Genomic DNA, 20,616 nt, shown 5'->3' with positions numbered 1-20,616 from the left:
CTATTTATACTATCATGGTGATGACTTCTATGTTGCTCTTCCAATTAGGGTGTTACATCTTCATCTTCATCCTTCTTCATGATTCTCGGCACCACACGAAGGCTGACATCAAGCTCCTCTTTCTCTTTTAGCATTGATATCCAAGATCGAGAGGGGATACCTATCCTTTCATGGTATTCTATAGGTTTCAACACTTGTCTTCAACATCGACCTTCTCCCCTTGTTATACCTTCTCCTTTGAATTGCATGATTTTATCTTTGTAAAGGGTCTTCAAGGGCACTTGAACAAGTGAACAATTTTTCCACAAGGAGCACTGTCCAAGTGGCACCTACTACAAGAGCATTCTCAGCATGTAGCATACTATGCATCTCATTGTGCAGAGCATCCTAAGCAAATTATCACTTGTCTCCACCAGCCGTTCTTCCACCCCACCACCTTACCCCATCGCCCCTTCTCCTCCTTATCAACACACTTGAGTGGTTGGGTTAGTTTGTTTATTTTACAAGATGTTGGATTTAACCATCCCTTCTCATTCTCCCATATGCGCATAGTTACTTAATGGGCTGCAAATCCTCTCTCATCAAATCACTTATTTATCTTCTTTTTTTTAATTTAAAAAAAATCAATGTGGTTCAATCTGCCTTTGCGAGACTTAGTAGGCCACTAGGCAGTCGATGTGCACCCTTTGTCCAATACCCTATCCTCTCTGGAGTGACTACTTGGACTCCCTTGGTAAGATAAACATCACCTATGTAGTTTTGATAGGCCACTAGGAATTCCCCATGCACCTTTTGTCCAATGTCCTAGTTGCTTTGGGGTGGGATGCCTTGGGATTAAACTAGGTTGGCCTTCCTTTCTTGCCCTATTTTGGGCTTGAGAGGGGGTGTTGAGCTAAAAGATTCTTTACACGTTGATTAGTCTCTTAAACCACCCAAAACATACTTAATTAATGAAACCCTAATTTGGGAGGGTCCATCCACATGTATAAATAGATAAGCTACCCACCATTCAACCCATCCTTTGTGTAGGATTTCTCACCCTTGTGTGTAGACTTCAACCATCAACCTTTCTCCATGTGGCTGTCCACTCTTTGCAATTGATGCCTTGGGATTAAACTAGGTTGGCCTTCCTTTCTTGCCCTATTTTGGGCTTGAGAGGGGGTGTTGAGAAAAAATTCTTTACACATCGATTAGCCTCTTAAACCGCCCAAAACATGCTTAATTAATGAAACCCTAATTTGGAAGGGTCCATCCACATGTATAAATAGATAAGCTACCCACCATTCAACCCATCCTTTGTGTAGGATTTCTCACCCTTGTGTGTAGACTTCAACCATCAACCTTTCTCCACGTGGCTGTCCAATCTTTGCAATTGCTGCCACCACTCACTCTATTGCTTCAACTGCCGCTCTGTTGACTGTCCTTCCAGCTACCACATGCTACATAGTACTCCTCCTATTGCTGCCTTTGGCCCCAGACAACTATTGCCAACTCCAGTTGACACTCTTCCTCCTGCATTTGGCAGTTTCAGCCATCGCCACCTTCCTCAAGCTCCTCCACTATTAATGCTAGGCATCCTACTACTTCTGGTGAACTAGGTTTTGGTCTTCTACACCCCCAACTACATTGACTGGTAATTACAACACTCAAGATCTATCTCCGGTGGACATCACACTCCAACACTTTGCTACTCTGCCTTAAGCATTCTATCTACTCTTACATTCATTTACTACATTGATTCATTCACTTCCGAGTTCACTTTCTCTCTTTGTTTGTATTTGTGTTTTTGCGTTTTGAGTTTTGAGTTTTGTGTTTTGCATTTACGGTTTGAGTTTTGCACATCACTATCTATGTCTGTGTTTTTATCGTGGTTGTACACTCTGTGTTTCCTCACTGCAAACCCTAGCAATGCCTTCACAATTTCTACTCCTATTGATCCTAGAAGGCTACGGCCCATGGAGGAAGAGGGACACGGAGTAGGAGAGGGATAGGGATAGGAGGAAGAGAAGGTGAGAGAGAGGGAGAGGAGGAAGGGGAGGGAGAGGGAGAGAGAGAGAGTAGGGTGATTGAAGAAGATAGTGGCTTGAAAATTGAGCTCAAGAGAGCGAGATTTATGAGGATGCAAGCTGATTTGTATGGTGAGCTAGGGGGAGGATGCTGCCCTTTTACAAGAGCTAAGGTGAGGGAGAAGAGAAGAGGAAGGAGTACGAAACAGGGAGGAGTGTGAAAGAAGAGAAGTTTGAATGTGTAACATGTAAAAAATAGGGCAAATTTTCAAACATATACACAAATGGACATTTTAAATGATCTTTTTTTTTTGTATAGTTTGAACACGCATAGACCATAAGGTACCGCACAAAATGAACGTATAGCACAGTATCATATGAAATGTACTCGTACGCACACGGAATGCAACCCTACTTAAGGGGAACCCCCAATCTTGGTATTCATTATCTAGCAAGTACTAGAGATTCGGCTTTGGTTCTTATAAGTTTGAAAAATTCAAATTGGACCAAATATGTTGATCAATGGCAATCAACAACAAAATATTGCTTTACTTTGGGTACACATGTTATCTCATGGAGTAGCAAGAAGTAGCCCACATTTGCCCTTTCCTCTACCGAGGTGAAGTATAGAGCAACATCTTCTACCACATGTGAGACACTATGGCTTCTGAGGTTACTAGGAGAGCTTGGCTGCCCGAAAACACATCCTACGACCTTTCATTGCAACAATGAGAGTTATTGGTGCAATGCTTTGGCATGGAAGCTTGTGTCTCATGCTAGGTCAAAGCACATTGAGATATAGTACCATTTCATTCGAGAGATCTTTGATGAGATTATTGATGTGGTTTACTACAAGATAAAGGATAATTTGGCAGATTTGTTTACAAAGGCGCTTCCTCATCTTGTTCTATGATAGCACTCCAAATCCCTAAGCCTTATGCTACGTCGAGGTTCTAAGAGGGAGTGTTAGAGATTAGTCATCCCTTGAACTTGCATTCTCAAGTTACAATTGGTACTGTCATTTCTCTTGGGCACGCTTACGCATTTTCTATCAATTATAGGCATTTTCAATAGTCAATAGATGCAGTCACTGTTGACTAGGCAGGTCGGGGTAGAAGTCTAGCAGGCAGTAGTGCCACGTGGCAATACGGATGCAAGTCGCTAATTGCATTTACTGCTGGTCAGCAGCTTTTTGCTACAAGTCATTTGGCCAGTTTTCTGGTCACCCCAATTATTTTCTTAGCCTATTTCTTGCTATTTATAGCCACTAGGCTGCCTGCCCTCATCACTTGTCATTCTAGGTGGTGGAGAGAGATCAACTCAAGGAGATACTTTGAGAGTCCATTTGTATATCTGCCTTCTTCATTTCAGCATTCATCAACTGCCAATTTCTGCACTCTTCTCTCTTCTCTCTCTCTCTTCTCTCAAATTTATCATCTTTCAGTCTTGTCCATACACTTCCACATTTGCTGCACTCTAACATCATGTATGATGTATGTTGTTGTACCACATGTTGGGCATGCGACCAAGAGGGCCTAGCATATGCTAATTATGGCTTTTGACCTCATGTATTCATCTTATTTTGTAATGGCATTGCTATTTTCACTTTAAACATGTGTTCTATCATTTATAGTTGTTAAAATTTTCAATTTTGTTTGGTGCTAATATCATACCATATCTTATAAAATCTTAAGGTACCATTTAGTACAATATTTTATCATACTATACTGTATTGTCAATTTTGTAGTACCTTGCTCCCACCACCTCATGCCAACGACAACACTACTTGGCTTTGAGGGGGATAGAGATATAGTGTAGCAAAGTACCAAAAGGGTAGTAATAGAGAGCATGAGGAGACACTTGATGGTGCCTTTCGCAGAGGAAGAGATTGTACATGCTTTATTGGTAGGATAATGGATTAAGCGGGGCTTTCTTTTTGAGCTACTACAATGCGATTAGCACTCGATTTCTAGCAGCATTTCAAGAGATTATGGCATCGACGTATGCCAGAGAGACTATCTAAGGCATTGATTCATCTTGTCGCAAAAGGCAATGAAGGTAGTAGAGAATATTGGAAATCACCCGATAGGGACCCATCGCTTTGCTTGGAAAAGTGAATATCATCCTAGCTAAAATGATCAATTTCCAATTCTCTCTTGTTGCCAAGCCTCACACAACCTACCCAGACCGATTTTGTCCCAAAGTGCAACATCCTGGATGATATTTTCATCTTTTGGAAGTCCACAGCTCTCGCATCATCCAAGTGACAGAAGCTCATCAATCTACTTCTCGATTTCAAGAAGGCTTATGATGAAGCTGATTGGGAGTTCTTGGAGTGAACCATGCTATGGCCAATGCAGTGGATCCTAGGTGTGGTGACTCTCTACACATAAGCTCACAACCAAGTATTTATTGACAATGCTAGAGGTGACAGATTTGGCACTCAAAGGTTAGTGAGACACTAACACCCTATCCCCTTGCACCTCTTCTTTTCTTATTTGTTGCAAACACCATGATCTCTATCTTGAGGGGTAGAACCAGTAGTGGAAACATCAAACTTCCCATCCCAAAGTTTGAGGAGTTGTTAGATGTACAGTTTGCACATGACTCAGCTCTTTGCTTGGATAGGGATGAGGAGAAATTAAGGGCTTTTGTATCTACAACGGATTTTTTGGTAGAGCTTCACAAGATCTCATTAATTCGCACAAATCTTGTGGGTGTTGGATTTGTGACACTAAGTAGCTAGATTGGAAGTCACAAGAGAATTTCACTTGGGTTCCCCACGGCACTTTAGTGAGATACATGGGCTATCATGTGGGTATTGATATTACTTCAGAGCAGTAGTTGGCACACTTACTATTGAGTATAAGGGAAAAGCTATAGTATTGGAGTGTAGCAAGATTATCACTAGTAGTGAGGGTGGTAGGGGCAAACCAAAGTTTGCTAGCCACCATGTGGTATATTACTTCTTATTGGGCTTTCTCTAGGTCATGCCTTGACCAGGTGAAGAGACTCATCCAGAATTTCATTTGGTCAGGTGGAGCTTGTATCCTGGCATGGATAGAGGTAGTCTGAGATATCACCATTCAGCCCAAATCCACCGTTGGCTTGGCAAGCATTAACACAGAGAGCTAGAATAGAGCGCTCGTCGTGAAGCTCATTGTCAAGGACTTGACCGTTGGGTCAAGTGTGAAGGAGTTAATGAAGATAGCGATATATACTGAGTGATCAATTATTAGATGCACCTTGTCCATAGTGTCTAGTAGTATGAGCCCTCAACCAGTGTATGTCACCAGGTGGTGATACTTTTTGCAGTTGCTTTCCTTATTTACTTATATGAGTATTTTATTTTTCTTTTCTTTAGTTGTTGTTGCTTTTTATCCCCAGAGTTCTCTTGGATTAAGCCGGGATCTTTACATGGCCAGAAGAGGCAGCCATTGGGACAAATTGGACTAATGGTTTGTCTGAGCCTTGGGACCGAATTAAATGGGCACTAAAGAATAGAATGCCAGTGGGTTGGGACTGTGCGCTTAGCTACTAGAAATGGTACAGGACAATGAGCCTAGCCAAGACATAAGATACACATGTGAGAATGCCCACGGAATAAAAGTCACCATAACTGAGCCACATTACACTTTTTAATGTGGTTGCAAAGATAAAATTTGCTCAGAACAACTTGAGGAATACAAGGGTCACCATCCCTAAAATTTAGGGAGTTACTATTTTTGGACCCCAGAATCTGTTCTCATCATTATCTTCATTTTTGCATGAGGATTAATTCTCTGGTATATGGCGAGGTCTAATTTTGCACTGATCATGGAGAATTTTAGACCAAAAGGTTTAAATGGAAAAATTGTTACATGTATGCCATGTGGCACAAATTCCCAAAAGAGAGAGAGAGAGAGCTTTTTTTTTAAAACGTAATAGGCAAGAGGGGCAGATCTAAGAGTAAAATTTTCAAGAGCTGAGGGCAGATTGCTGCAAGTATATCAGCTATGGAGAGTACTTCTTTGTCTCTGACTCATGTACGAAGGTAGAGCTTGCTCCCTCTCGTCAACTCTCTCTCTATTCTTAGAGTAAATGCTCTGTATGATAGGCTGATTCCATCGAATGTATAGTTCTGTGTTTTCTTTGCTCTTGTGTTGAGGCAAGAGCCTCACTATTCAGGTTCAGAAGCAGTTGATTGCTCCTCCAATGCAGGAACTAAAGAAAGCGTTGACCACACCACACAAGAACAGGATTTTCAGCTCTGATTTAGTGCTATTTGTGGGACTGTTTTACTGTTGGAATGATGCCAAGGTTAAAAGGTTTGTAGTCCAATTGGTATGGAACAGAACTCGAATGGAATAAGGCTGAGAATAGGTCAAGAAACACGTGAAAAACAATATAAATATAGAGTTCTGCATATTGCAATTCTACACTTGAATTATTGAGTTATGCTCACAGAAAGTGTTTTCCTACTTGGGATGTTGTTCTGGATATGTTGTATTGTCCTTATGCAGCTGAAATTTACTCAGAAAGGGAAGTTGTTCTCGATATGTTGTACTATCCTCTGTATTGTCCTTATGCAACTGAAATTTACTCACAAAAGATGCAAGCTAAATGTTCACAGGTTTTGTACTTTGGAACATTTCTTTTTTTTTTGTAACCTTCCATCTTTTAATTGATAAAGAAGTACCGAGAGGGGCACCGTTCTTCGGGGCCAATCTGGTGTTCAGCGAGGGAGTGAGGTCTCTATTTGTGTGTATATGTGAAAAGACGAAGTATTAATTGAAGGGACTACCGCTTTATGTGAGTCATAGAGACCGGTTTCAGTGTATTCCCTGGATTATTGTATGCCATATATGTGGGCGATGGGGCATAGTGGTCAGTTAGACCATGTAGACGATGACTCAAGGCAAACAGCCCATGTGTGTCTATGACTAGTCAACCTCCAACACCATATATGCATATGCAATGCTACCCTCTTATATAACACAGCTATTGAGCACTTACATCTTCTACGCTCACTATCCTCTATTTGTGTAGGTCATCAATTGCTCCTTCCTAGCAAGGAACTATGGAAGAAGCTATTGCTATGGAGATTAGAGACCATTATTCTCTCATGGAGGACCATGGCAGCCTAGAATACATAATTCAGCACATCTGGGCTACAGGGCTTGGAAATGGTTTTGAGTTCAGATTTGTTGTATGTCTTATATGAGCATGGAGATCAATACTTGCAGCAGTTGACCAACTTGACCCAGCCTCTATTGAAGAGAAGCGAGGCATCCACTTCTCTTCAACCATTTATGCAACACAGAGAGAGGCTACACCATTGGAGAGAAGATTGGAGAGATGACCTGCCTATCTTGGGGAAGATTCCCTTTGCATGTAGCTTCTACAATGGGAGAGTGGTTTGCCTTTGAAGTACAAAGACAAGGACTTCGAGTCATCAAGGGAGGCATAGAGCCATCGTGGAGAGCATCAAGGAGGTGGTACCTCCTCGGTGTACGATTGGCACAGATACCTTACAAACATTCACCAAAGGAGAGATCTTTCTTGCAATGGTGGCCACAAGTGGAGAGAGTGTGCTTACTTTCTCAGTAGAGGTGGATGGCAGACTCAAGTTAGACAATCCGGATCAGTTCAAGTTTACAAGTTATGGCTCATTCTGACAGGACTTGGCACTTAGACCCAATCCATCAAACTTGCATTATAGATGGCTGGAGACATTGCGCATACAGGAGGCCACTTCAAAGGCTACAGAAGGGCTCAGGGGAGTGGGTATGGAGAGATCCATTTGCAGAGACGCCTCGCGATGTGCCCTTCTTCGGATAAAGCTGAGGAGGATACAAATCAGCAGGATCAGAGTGGTGCCAGCTGCAGTTCAGCATTGGGCTGCCCAAAGCATATCACAGCCTTTCCTTGTAGACTTGACAAGGAGATTGGAGGATAGTTTTGGACCAAGAAAGATTTCGGTCTTTCTTTGGTTACTGGTACACAGGAGTTTAGCAGTTGACATATGGCTTGGCTATGGTAGAGTCCTTGTTCCTTGCACTAGATGTAAGCATATCACAGCCTTTCCTTGTAGACTTGTCAAGGAGATTGGAGGATAGTTTTGGACCAAGAAAGATTTCGGTCTTTCTTTGGTTACTGGTACACAGGAATTTAGCAGTTGACATATGGCTTGGCTATGGTAGAGTCCTTGTTCCTTGCACTAGATGTGGGGAGCATGAGACACAGAGGCACTGCATATAGGATGTCCCAAGGGTTGAAGGGGTTTGGAGGAGAGCCCTTCATTGCACTACAAACTCTATGACTGACACACGGTTTGTGGATATGCAGGAGTGCCATGCCTATCTTGTCTCAGGGCAGCTTGTGACCAGGATTGTAATGGCAAATTTCTCGCAGACAGTGTGGACCCAAGGGTCTTGTGACAGATGGAAGCTCATAGCTAGCATTATTGCTTGGTACATATGGACAGCCAAATGTTTCTATGCTATTGATTTTTTGGATATATATACTGTAGAGACACTCTCCAAGATTTGGACAGAGATGTGCATACTCTTCATGGGAGATGGAGTGGATACAGGGTAGCTCAGAGACTATGAGGAGGAGAAGAGGGGCTCTTCTCAGGACATGGAATTTTGATACTTTCTTCCTATTCCAGACTCACATGGTCTAGCATTATAGGCCTCCCAACTGGTTATTCATTCAAGCCTTCTAATAGAGTTCCCCTTGTTACATGTTTTTGATATGGAAGTCCCTTACAAGGCTGCTTTGCACTTGGAATTTCCACTTGGGATATTTTGTTCCAACGGGTATTATAAATGGAATTGCTTCTCTTCCATGGAAGTTAGAAAATAAAAAAGGGAAGAGTGGTAGTGAGCAGGAGAGGAAGCCAGGTGGCAAAGCTGGAGAAGTAAAAGGGGCAGAGTGAGAAAGGCAGGCAGAGGTGCAGGCTGGGCTGAGTGGTAGCAGGCTGGCAGGATTGATATTTAGATACTGAGGAACAGTAGGTGATAATGAAGGGAGGCAGCAGGCAATGGGGAAGATTAAGGCATATATTATCCTCCAGCTCATTTCATCTTCATGCACTTCAGAAGTCATTTAGCTCAAATCTCACATCCATAAATTAATACATGTTTGTGTTTGAATACCTGTTCACTATTGATCAAACCAGATGATAAAAGAGAACATGAGATCGAGAGAGAACTAGATAAGGTTCTCCTTTGTACCTCAGATTAGAGAGAAGCCGTTCAAATTGCTTATGTGATGGCAAAATAGAGACGTGCAACATGTCAGGATTTGTAATAAGCTGCGTGTTCCAAAGTCCAAAATTATCAACAGTTAGCCAAAACACAACCCCATCCTATGAAATGGCCAAAAATAATTAGATCCTAAGCTGAATAATCTGTTAGCATGAAAAATTGAAGCTGCAAGTATTCTCACTACTGAAAATGTTAACTATCCCAAGATTGTTTGATATGCTAGCCATATATTAGATTCATCAACTCTATAGCAAGTATAGAGTCAGTTTCCTACTAGCCTGCTGTGATCCCTTAGAAACAACCGCTCACGTTGAGGTGTGTCACCATCATAAACTCCTGTCCTGATTTCAGGTTCCAATCCACTTGTCATTTCCATCAATGCCCTGAACTGATCTTGAGCTAAAGCCTGTAAATAGCAAACACTAGGTATCAGGTTAAGTTTTCAAACTAGCAGAAAGATCTGATTGAGATATAACTAATACGATCAGTTTCTATACCTTTGTGGGGAAGAGATAGAGAGAGCATGCATCAGGATCACAGAACAAACGATCCAGAACAGGGATATTATAGCATAATGACTTGCCACTTGCAGTAGAAGTTGCTATGATTACACTCTCTTTACGAACTGCTGCATTTATGGCTTCTGCCTACCAGACAATCAATGATCCTTGTCAAAAAGTGAACTTCAAATAAGTTGCAGCAGGCTTTAGATCTAACTTAAGGGAGTGTACCTGATGCACATAAAGCTCAGATATATGCAGCCTTTTGAGTGCAGCAGCTGTAATGTCAGATAATCTGACTGCCAGCTCACCATATTGTGCTTCCCGTGGCTCTATTATTTCACAATGCATTATCTGCAATATAACAGGTACCACTTCATATTCAGTCATTGTTGTTATTTTAAGCCCAAGTAAATGTAAGAAAGACAGCCCCACTAATGTGTTCCATTAAGTAAAGTTTTATACCCTTGCAATACCTGACCCAAAGCACCCAGACATTGTTTAAGATGTTCAACCATCTCTTCTGCACAATAATCAGTAGTATCCTGCATAATTCCGACCAATCAAACATGCCACTTGTCTGTAGAGGAGATAATAATGCAATCATTCAGTGTTTGAAAATAAGCATTTCCAAAATGATGAAGAGAGTAACCAAGCATCGTTTTAGTTTTCGATGTTGTTTTGGAGGTCTTGGCAAAGCTCCATTAAAACCGTGATATTTGTTTTCATTTGCAGTTGAGTACCGTAGCTTCTTTGTGCAATTCCGCAGGTCATCCAGAGTAACTTTGGTTATATTGCCACTACCATCAGTTTGACTTTCCTGAATTCATTCCAGCATTATCACTCAGATGCACTTTCTTAATAAAAAGATCTTACCAGACATCCCATGAAAACATTTTGAATATAAGAGAGACCAGTAGAAAAAATTTCATATCATTTGTAAAAGAAACAGGTATTCCTATAACTCTGCTCACTAGATACGCGGTGGTCAAAACAGAGTCTTAGAAAAGTGCCTGTAATATTTTCACTCACTGTTCCTCCTAAGAGAACTAGCATAAGGGAATAAACAAAGTCTTGTGCTCACCTCTCTTCTTTTTGGTCTTGCCTTTTGGAAGCACATAGTATAAATGGAGGCATTGCTGTGTCAAGAGGTGTGTTTCATCATGTGAAGGTTAGTATTCTGGAATGGTGCAATATTTCTGATTTACAGTACAGTGGATGGAAGATTAAGCAGAATGGGAGGAGGAAGTGACAAAGCTGGAGACAGAAAATGCATCGTGGTTCAAAGAGAATCAGCATTGTAAAAGGCAGGCATAAAAGGCCCATCATGTGCAACATAATTACTCTTAATGTCCTCCCCTGGGGGTACAGGCAGTTGGGAGGCATCCTCATAGAACAATTGGACAGGTTCTATGTAGGCAGTTGTGGCAGCTCCTGTTGAGGCCTACTTGGGCAGTTGGCAGGGACTGTATTATCAGAACATATCACAGTCCTTTCTCTGAATGGATCTGCTTCACTGCTTGACCGAAAATCACATTAGTTTCCCGATCTGACTTATAAGCAAGATGAGCTGGATGAGCTGCACACACAGATCAGACAGCTTTGAACCGATGATTTGGTGCAGGATGGAGGGACTGCAAAGAAGGTAGCACAAACCCTGGGAAAGTTGAGCAGCTTTTGTCAGGAGGTAGACCTCCATGCAAGGCAGCAATGCTAGGAGTAGGAGAGGGCCCTGTGGTGAGATTTGGCAGTCATTCAGAGGTTGCTACAGGACTCCCACAGAGACCACACTCTCCATTCCCAAAACTGCAGGCACGAGCAGCTCTAGCAAGCCTAGAGGACAAAGGGACAGTGTTCTCTTTCCACACCTCAGCCACTCTCTGGGCACATAAAGCAGACACCCTGTGCAAAGATTTTCAAGTGCACCAGCCCAGCACTGACCTTGGAAGTTGGCAGACCAGATCTGCATCTTGCACAATTAGAACAGAAGAATGAGGTCTTGCCCTGAGGAGGTGATTGGGCTCACCACTAACTTCTATGGATAGCTTTTTCAGCAGAACAGTCTTGGCTTGTATACTCTATTGCAGAGAGCAAGTCTAGAACTGAGATATTTCGTGCCTTCCAGTCACAAGATAGGTAGAAATGCCCAAGAGAGGATGGGCTCTCTAGGGGTTTTTTCTTCAACTACTGGCAGAAGATGCAGGCTTCCCCTGCTACGGGCCTTTGAGGAGATCTTCAACTTTGGCAGAATGTGGCTGTCTGTCTGCTGGTCTAGTTTGTCTCCTCGCAAAGCGGGAGATTCACTAGTCACTAGAGCTCATCTAGTGGTGCTCGATCACCTTAAGGTCAGTTTCCTATAAGACACTAGCAAAGAGGATTGCCAACACTCCAACCCATCCTTCCAGTCATGATTCGTGACACACAGACAAAGCTTTGTCCCCCAGACGCGAGGACCAGGCACCCCCGGGTTTTTTGGGGGTTTCGGGGGGGGCAGGTTTTCTAAAGACAGCTGCTACTCAAGGCAGGCTTCTTCACGGTTAGAGTTAGTGCATCCTGACTTGTGCAGACCTATGAGAACAACATCCTTAGGGAGGGTCAAATGTCTAATGCTTATGGTTAATTTTTTTCCCAAGTACATGTGACCCTATTTCTTGGAGTACAAATCTAAGGCATTTTCCAACTTCTGTCAGTGGAAGGTGTTTGTTGAGAAACAAACAACCTTTCAGATTCAAGGGGTTCAAGCAGATCTTGGAGGTGAGTTTGTCCCTGATGAGTTTGATAGGTTTTGTAGGCAGCGTGAGATCAAGATGGTGTCACAAGCATGTGAAATTTGATCCTTTGCTTAGCATTTGATTAAGTGTTAATCAACTATGCAATGTGAGATGCACATGTGATGTGCTAGTTATTTCACAGTGACAAACTAAGGACCCCAAGATGTCAATGGGTGTCAAAGGTAAAAGTTACTATAAGTTACATTAGTCAAGTACTAGATGGTACCTGGTGACAAATTTTGGCCCGTAGTATTTTATTAGCCATTAATGTTAGTGGTGACATTAGGAACTAAGCCTTAATTGATTGTCATTTTCTAAGCAAGAATTACTACTTAATTTAACTTTCAAATTTAATATTTTGATCATTTGGTTGGGCTGAAAATTGCTGAAAAATGCAATTAAAAGGCTACTACTTGCCAAAACCTTTCCATGCAAGAGGGGAAAGGGCTGTTAGAGGCTGGTGGAACCTCATTCCAACATGGTGGAGGTTAGGAGAGGAGGAAAGATAGCTACTGCTACAATTTTCCAGTCATTGGTGATCAACCCAGCCATTGAAGGTTATCAAAGAGATGTCCCCCTGTTGAGCTAAAAATGCATTCACTTCACTTAAACAACCTCAAAACATGCTTAATTAAGGAAGAAACCTTGTTTATTTAAAAAGAAATGCGTTCCTAGAGAGTGTCTGTGTCCCATAAGCATAAACCCACTTGGGAGGGCCCAAAGTTTCTATAAATAGATATGCTACCCTCCATTCAGCCCTAACCTCGTTTTTGCAAATTTCAGGAATTTCAGCTTGCTGCACACACCCTGGACGTGGAGGACATCGCAGTCCAAGCTGGCCATTGCTATCTACAACAATCTGGTGCCTATTTTCAGCCTACCACACACTATTCGGAGCTGATTTTAGCATGTTGACTACAGCTATTAGTTTATCTTGCGTTTTTACTCTCTCTCTCACTTGCAGCCTGCATTTGATGTTTTTCTCTCTCCAACAGCCAACGTTTTCAGTATTTCTCTCTCCTATACTACCATCTACATCACATTCAATCTTCCTTGGCTGCATTTGCTTGTGTTCAACATCTGAAGACTACCTTGCTACAATTTGGAAACCATTTGGAGTATGACACACTCTCTAACTCATTACCCTTACCCTAACCTTTGAGATACACGAGTTCAAGATACATTATTCATTCACTACATAGTGTGTTTGTTGCATACAATAGTCATATCATTTCATTCATTCTCTATGTTCATTGTCTCTAAGTTACCCTAACCCTAACTGTGTTCTTCTATCAGTCTGTGCTTTGTCATACGATATTATTTGTGTTTCTATGTTAGGGTATTTCTTCACACAGTATCAGAGTCAAGTTCTCTAAAAGAAACCTAGGCCTTAGTCTGAAAGCTCTACACAAGAAGCACGAACAACAGAAGGGCAAGTGACTTCGAACACTACTCCCGCACCACTTCTCACATCCGAGCTAAATCCATCGAGGAACGAGTCAAAGTGGGCCTCACAACTCACTTCACAAGCTCCCGACATGGCCAGACAGACATTGGACTACCATGGAGTTCCACGACCTTACGAGATCACTATAGTCAAAGTGGGCCTCACAACTCACTTCACAAGCTCCCAACATGGCCAAATAGACATTGGACTACCATGGAGTTCCACGACCTTACGAGATCACTACAGTTGAGTACAATCTCATTTTGATGCATAGAGCCTAGCAACAAATAGAAGGTAAGTTTGAATTTTACCCTTTAGATTTCGATGCACTGATCTACTAACCATGCAAGAAGGGCAGAATCTCCACTAAGGATTGGCCATCCGCAAGTGGAAACTGGCATAGCTTGATGAGATGAAACCAGCGCTCATTCTTTGGTGTGTAGCAAAAAGAGTCTTCTTCTTCCTCTCTTCTTCTCTCCTTCTTGCTTGTGTGTGCTCTTGAGAGAGGGAGTGTGAGAGTGTGAGGGAGTGAGTGTGTGTGAGAGTGAGGGATCAAGAGGGTGAAGCTCTTCACCATCTCCTCTCCTCTTCTTCTCTTCTCTTCTCTTTTCTTCTCTTGCGTACACGGCTATGGAGGATGGAGCTTGGAGATGGAGGAAGCTTGAGGATGCTTGAGCTAGCATCAAGAATCGTGGAGCTACCGAAGTGCAAGAGAGAGGAGGGTACTTTATCGAGCATCAAGGTAAGCTCACTACACTCGTAGGATCGACGGCGCGTCGGCTAGGTGAGAGATAGCCATTAAAGCTCGCTTGGAACGCTTGAAACAATAAGCGGTCCGTGGGTCTTGGCAGTTGAGCGAAGGCTCCCACACCTTCCTTCTTGGAATGGGTGGTGATAACCTGATTTAAGAATTCATTACAGCAATAAATAAATGCACATAAAATGAAATACACACTTTACCGTGACATTCTTGGACAGTAGACTCCCTGTTGGCCCCAAAACTAGCGCCCCTTGCGGTATTTATTTAGCTTCATTCAATCGGAAGGAGTACAACTTGAGATTCTTCAATCTCCTCCTGCTAACCAATTGCTCTTGCTGTCATAAATGACCAGCAAGCCTTTTGGGACATTTGCCCCTTGATTCACCCAGGACTTCTTCTCCAATTTGACCCTCGTCTGGCCAAATGCTACCCCAAATCAATTCGGGATGGGCTGGCTCCTAAAATCCCTTAATAATTTTCAATTATCAGCCTGCTGATTTCAGTCCCTTGAGCCTTCAATCTCTAGCACGGATCCCAAGGTGGCTGCTAAACCCTAATTTCTGCTGTAAATTAGGGTTTACTGCAGAAATTACAAATCAGCCCACCTAAAATGGCTGAGATCTCCTCCAAATGGGTAAGAATTGCTAAGAATGGCTGAGCATAGGCTGAAGGAGATGAGAGAATGCTGTAGAGAGAGAAAATTCTGAGATTTGTCGCGAACTGATCAAAATCAGCTCCTGCCCTGCTATACCAGCCCCAAACGGATGCACCAACAACAATAGGAGCATCAGAGACTGTGATCATTAGGAGAAAGTGTATCAGCAGCAATTGCCAGCTTCCCAAGGTCAAGAATATGCAATCTCCATCACCAAAATGGTCTCTAATGGCTGGGAAATGGCCCCAAAAGCTGACAACAACAATCCAACAGCTCCAAAATGAAAAACCGAGATTTCCCTCTCCCTTCAACCCTATTTAGCCTTTCCCCCACTTGCATGGGAAAGTTTTGCCAAGTGGCAACTTTCTTAATCCATTTTCAGCAATTTCCAGCCATTTATTTAATTTTCAGAATTAATTAATTCTGAAATTTAATTCAACCCTTAATCCATGCCCAGAAAATTGGCCTTGCCCATGCAAAAATTAATTGGCTAGGCCATTTGCAACCCAAAGTGGTCCCATGCATTAATTGACCCTTGGACAAGCATTAATCCATTAATTAATGCCTAGTCCCTAGTGTCACCACTGACACTTAATGGCCAATTAATGATCCTAGGGGCAAACTGACACCAAAATTCGCCTAGAATCTAACAAGTGTAACTTGTTACAACTTTTGCCTTTGACACCCATCTTTTTCACAAGGTCCTTCGACCTTCAACTCTGAAAAAGTAGCTTGCACCTCACATGTGCAACACATGTGCATCTTTTAATTGCATATTTGATTAATCCTTTAATCAAATGTCAATTAAACATAAGCAAAGCATCAAATTTTCACGTCTTTGTGACAGACCACCCCCTTGAAATCCTTGCAATTGTCCTCAATTGCACTGTAATGTGTCAAAACAAACAATATTGCACTAGAATTTTCACAAGGCATCATAGTCAACACAACATTGGCCAGTGCTGGCTAACTATCTCTTATACCCACCATTTGCTGAAAATTTCCAGCCAGCATAAACATAGCATAAAGCTCAACAATAGTCTAGAACTGTTGCCAGAAACTCATCCGATGCATCCCAAACTCTTGTTTCTCAATAGTGTTGACTACACAACCATAGTAAAGCATAAACCGAGCCAAAACCATGGCTGAATTGTCAATGGCATTCAGTACACATGCTGCTCTCCATAGAACCAGCTGAATACCATTGAAACTAATGATCATACACTAAAAACCAGCACTCGGTAATCAGTTTCTCATGATCATAACCTGATGCAATGTACAGTTTCAGAGCTGCAATGAAAACCATACCCATTTGCATACATACCACAGTGACTAGTACACTGAATAGTGACCTCATGGCAGACATACTGTCAGCACAGTACCTTGGATGCATGTTGAATACATCCGAGATCCACTATACACGAAAGCAGTCCATTCTTGAAGGAGTGAAAGTGCTACCTCCCCCTTGAATATATGGTACTCTGGACCCTTGCCCTGCTGAACCTGAAAGAGCCCAATCCAAAGTCGGCTCTAACTAAAAGGCATCAAGGTAAAGCTGCAACAACAGAGGATGGTCTGCCAAGTCATCCTCTTCCATCCATTTAGCATCCATTGGTGAACAGTCGTGAAACTTCACCCAATAGCTTATGGAGGCTTTACCTTTGACCTTTTCTCTTTATGTGCCAAAATCTGCTCGGATACCAATATCTCATTCAGCTCCTCTACATTGGATTGAATTTTAGCACATACATCCTTAGGCACATCAGCATAAAAAGGCCTCAACAAGCTCATATGAAAGGCATAGTGTATCCGCTAGTGTAGAGGCAATTTCCATGATAGCCAGCATTAAACGGAGCATTTGCATAACTAGCACTTATTCCTTGAGCCCCAAAAGCACGATGGGGTACCGATGCTTGCCCATATGTGTGATTTTGCACACCAGGCATCATACCAATACCGCCATACATCGGATTATGCATTCCATGAGCCATACCCGAGTACATTGGGTTATGCAAGCCATGCATTGGTTACTGAAAATTATGGGGAGGTGTGCCATACATTCAGTCGCTCACCCACCATAGCATGAAAAATTGTGCTACCACCAACGTAAGCTGGTTGCCTCAAATTCTCATGCAAACCTTGCTGTCCAAAAACCATAGGATTAGCATTTACATCATGAACTTGCATTTGCATTTCTTGCCCGACTGGCACCAACTGCTTTTCACCATGAGCATCTTTAGGAGCATCTTGAGAAGGCTTTGCTTGTTCTTTGGTGCATCTTGCTGTCCTGAAGTTCTAGAAGAGAATTTTCTCTTCTTGCCCTTGTTGTCCTTCGTAGGAGTGTTCAAAAACCGAGTAAACTGAGGATATTTTACCAATTCAGCATAAATATTGGCTGCTACCCTCATTCGATTCTTGAATGCATCATTGAATTCCATTTCCCCTTGTTGATCATCATCCTCTTTCTGCATTGAGGGTTCAACATCTTGGCCTTCAGCCACATTTTCAGCATGTTGTCCATGATTCATGCCTTGTCCAAGATCAGGCATTGCATTTCCTTCTTCCCCATGTGAGTGTGCATCATGAGAGGCATCATTACTACTTGATTACATCCCACTGTATGAAGACATCTTGCTGTAATTTCTCAGCTGAGCACAAAGATCAACACTAGCACAAAGCTTTGGCTTGCAATCAGGTGCCTCAGGCTCACCAAATCAAGAGATTGAGTGATTATCCCAGCAATGGAACCATGAAACTAGCCTTCCTTCTTGGAATGGGTGGTGATATACCTGATTTAAGAGTTCATTACAGCAATAAATAAATGCACATAAAATGAAATACACACTTTACCGTGACATTCTTGGACAGTAGACTCCCTGTTGGCCCCAAAACTGACGCCCCTTGCGGTATTTATTTAGCTTCATTCAATCGGAAGGAGTACAACTTGAGATTCTTCAATCTCCTCCTGCTAACCAATTGCTCTTGCTGTCATAAATGACCAGCAAGCCTTTTGGGACATTTGCCCCTTGATTCACCCAGGACTTCTTCTCCAATTTGACCCTCGCCTGGCCAAATGCTGCCCGAAATCAATTTGGGATGGGCTGGCTCCTAAAATCGCTTAATAATCTTCAATTATCAGCTGCTGATTTCAATCCCTTGAGCCTTCAATCTCTGGCACGGATCCCAAGGTGGCTGCTAAACCCTAATTTCTGCTGTAAATTAGGGTTTACTGCAGAAATTACAGATCAGCCCACCAAAAATGGCTGAGATCTCCTCCAAATGGGTAAGAATTGCTAAGAATGGCTGAGCATAGGCTGAAGGAGATGAGAGAATGCTGTAGAGAGAGAAAATTCTAAGATTTGTCGCGAAGAACTGATCAAAATCGGCTCCCGCCCTGCTATACCAGCCCCAAATAGATGCACCAACAACAATAGGAGCATCAAAGACTGTCATCTTTAGGAGAAAGTGCATCAGCAACAATTGCCAGCTTCCCAAGGTCAAGAATATGCAATCTCCATCACCAAAATAGTCTCCAATGGCTGGGAAATGGCCCCAAAAGCTGACAGCAACAGTCCAACACCTCTTTCCAACAGCTCCAAAATGAAAAACCGAGATTTCCCTCTCCCTTCAGCCCTATTTAGCCTTTCCCCCACTTGCATAGGAAAGTTTTGCCAAGTGGCAGCTTTCTTAATCCATTTTCAGCAATTTTCAGTCATTTAATTAATTTTCATAATTAATTAATTCTGAAAATTAATTCAGCCCTTAATCCATGCCCAGAAAATTGGCCTTGCCCATCCAAAAATTAATTGGCTAGGCCATTTGCAACCCAAAGTGGTCCCATGCATTAATTAACCCTTGGACAAGCATTAATCCATTAATTAATGCCTAGTCCCTAGTGTCATCTCTGACACTTAATGGCCAATTAATGGTCCTAGGGGCAAACTGATACCAAAATTCACCTAGAATCTAACAAGTGTAACTTGTTACAACTTTTGCCTTTGACACCCATCTTTTTCACATGGTCCTTCGGCCTTCAATTGTGAAAAAGTGGCTTGCACCTCACATGTGCAACACATGTGCATCTTTTAATTGCACATTTGATTAATCCTTTAATCAAATGTCAATTAAACATAAGCAAAGCATCAAATTTACACGTCCTCGTGACATGAGACATGTCCTTTACTCACAAAACCTATGGGACCTTGTGCAAGGGTTGGAACCCCAACCTGATCCCGCACTTGTTCTATACGAGGTCGTCCACTCATGGAAGGCTAGGAATGCCTCTGCTATTGTCAACCTTATGCAGGGCTTATTGCTCGAGTTTCATTCTCAGCTTAAGCATTTTGATTTAGTACCAGAGCAATGGATACACTTTACTGACCGCTGTGTGGCTCGGGATAGGACCCGTCAAATAAATCTTGACTACGAGCTTCAGAACTTCAAAATCTCTGATCGGGATGACTTGAAAGTCAAGTTAGCTATGAGTATTAGCATCTCCTTGCCAAATTCTCCACCACAATAACTCCTAAGTCCTTTGACGATCAGGTCACATTGTTTCTTAACAAGCTGCCGCGTAAATACTTCAATTTTGTGCAACAGGTGGTTTCTCCGCCCAATTTACCCATATTCCATGAATTTGAATATCAACTATTGCATTATGCACCGTTGTTGAATCAGTTTCATATTAATAATCCCTCAGAGGGAGCTCTTGTTGCTCATTCTCAGAAGGGGTAGCAAGAGAAGGGTAAACCAAATCAAAATCAAAATCAAGCACGGGAATCACAAGAAACTCCCAGTCTCAAGTCAAACCCGGGTGGCTGAATGTACCTAAGAAGAATAGGTATGGTCAACATTGTCAAAAGGCTAGTCATTTTGAGGAGTGTCGATCAAAGGCAAGAGGCACAACACCAAAACCCAAGTCACAGACCCCCACCCCTCAATCGGGCAATCCCCCTCAGGGAAGGCAGAGTGATGGCAAGAGGCAGTGGAAAGGTCATACCCATACTGCCACCGGTCAACCATCTCAGTCAACAACGTTTTAAACTCCAAAGGGCTTATCTGACTATTCTGCAAACAGAGGCCCACATTGTCTCCGTAGAGACATCAAATGTGAGTCTTATGCATATCTGTAAGTTGCCTCCCAACAAGGTTACTGCAAAGGCCCACTCGTCACAACCGAGCACATCAGCACCTGTTTGGATTGTGAACAATGGAGCTACACATC

At 42.4% G+C, this 20,616-nt stretch overlaps 1 protein-coding gene across 7 annotated transcripts in view; it reads right to left on the bottom strand.

Annotated features, from left to right (window-relative positions):
* Window positions 1-20,616, bottom strand: part of LOC148016928 (UBQ, helicase-c and DEAD-like helicase domain-containing protein) — a 263,742-nt gene that overhangs the window by 188,926 nt on the left and 54,200 nt on the right. For all 7 annotated transcript variants that reach the window (XR_015687890.1, XR_015687891.1, XM_087663100.1 and 4 more), the window contains 6 exons: window positions 10,412-10,579; window positions 10,236-10,304; window positions 9,991-10,113; window positions 9,757-9,906; window positions 9,534-9,665; window positions 9,227-9,306 (listed from right to left, as the gene is read on the bottom strand). Coding sequence is in view for 5 of the 7 variants with exons in the window: in XM_087663100.1 (XP_087519226.1) it covers window positions 9,227-9,306; window positions 9,534-9,665; window positions 9,757-9,906; window positions 9,991-10,113; window positions 10,236-10,304; window positions 10,412-10,579 (722 nt within the window). In the remaining 2 variants the exon portion in view is untranslated. The remainder of the gene's footprint in view (window positions 1-9,226; window positions 9,307-9,533; window positions 9,666-9,756; window positions 9,907-9,990; window positions 10,114-10,235; window positions 10,305-10,411; window positions 10,580-20,616) is intronic.

This window comes from Lygodium microphyllum, chromosome 22, assembly GCF_053477565.2.
Source record: "Lygodium microphyllum isolate KBCC chromosome 22, Lygodium_microphyllum_v1.1.10, whole genome shotgun sequence".
NCBI classification, from domain to species: Eukaryota; Viridiplantae; Streptophyta; class Polypodiopsida; order Schizaeales; family Lygodiaceae; genus Lygodium; species Lygodium microphyllum.
Note: the sequence above shows the minus strand (reverse complement) of the source record. Positions and strands in the feature narration are given on the sequence as shown.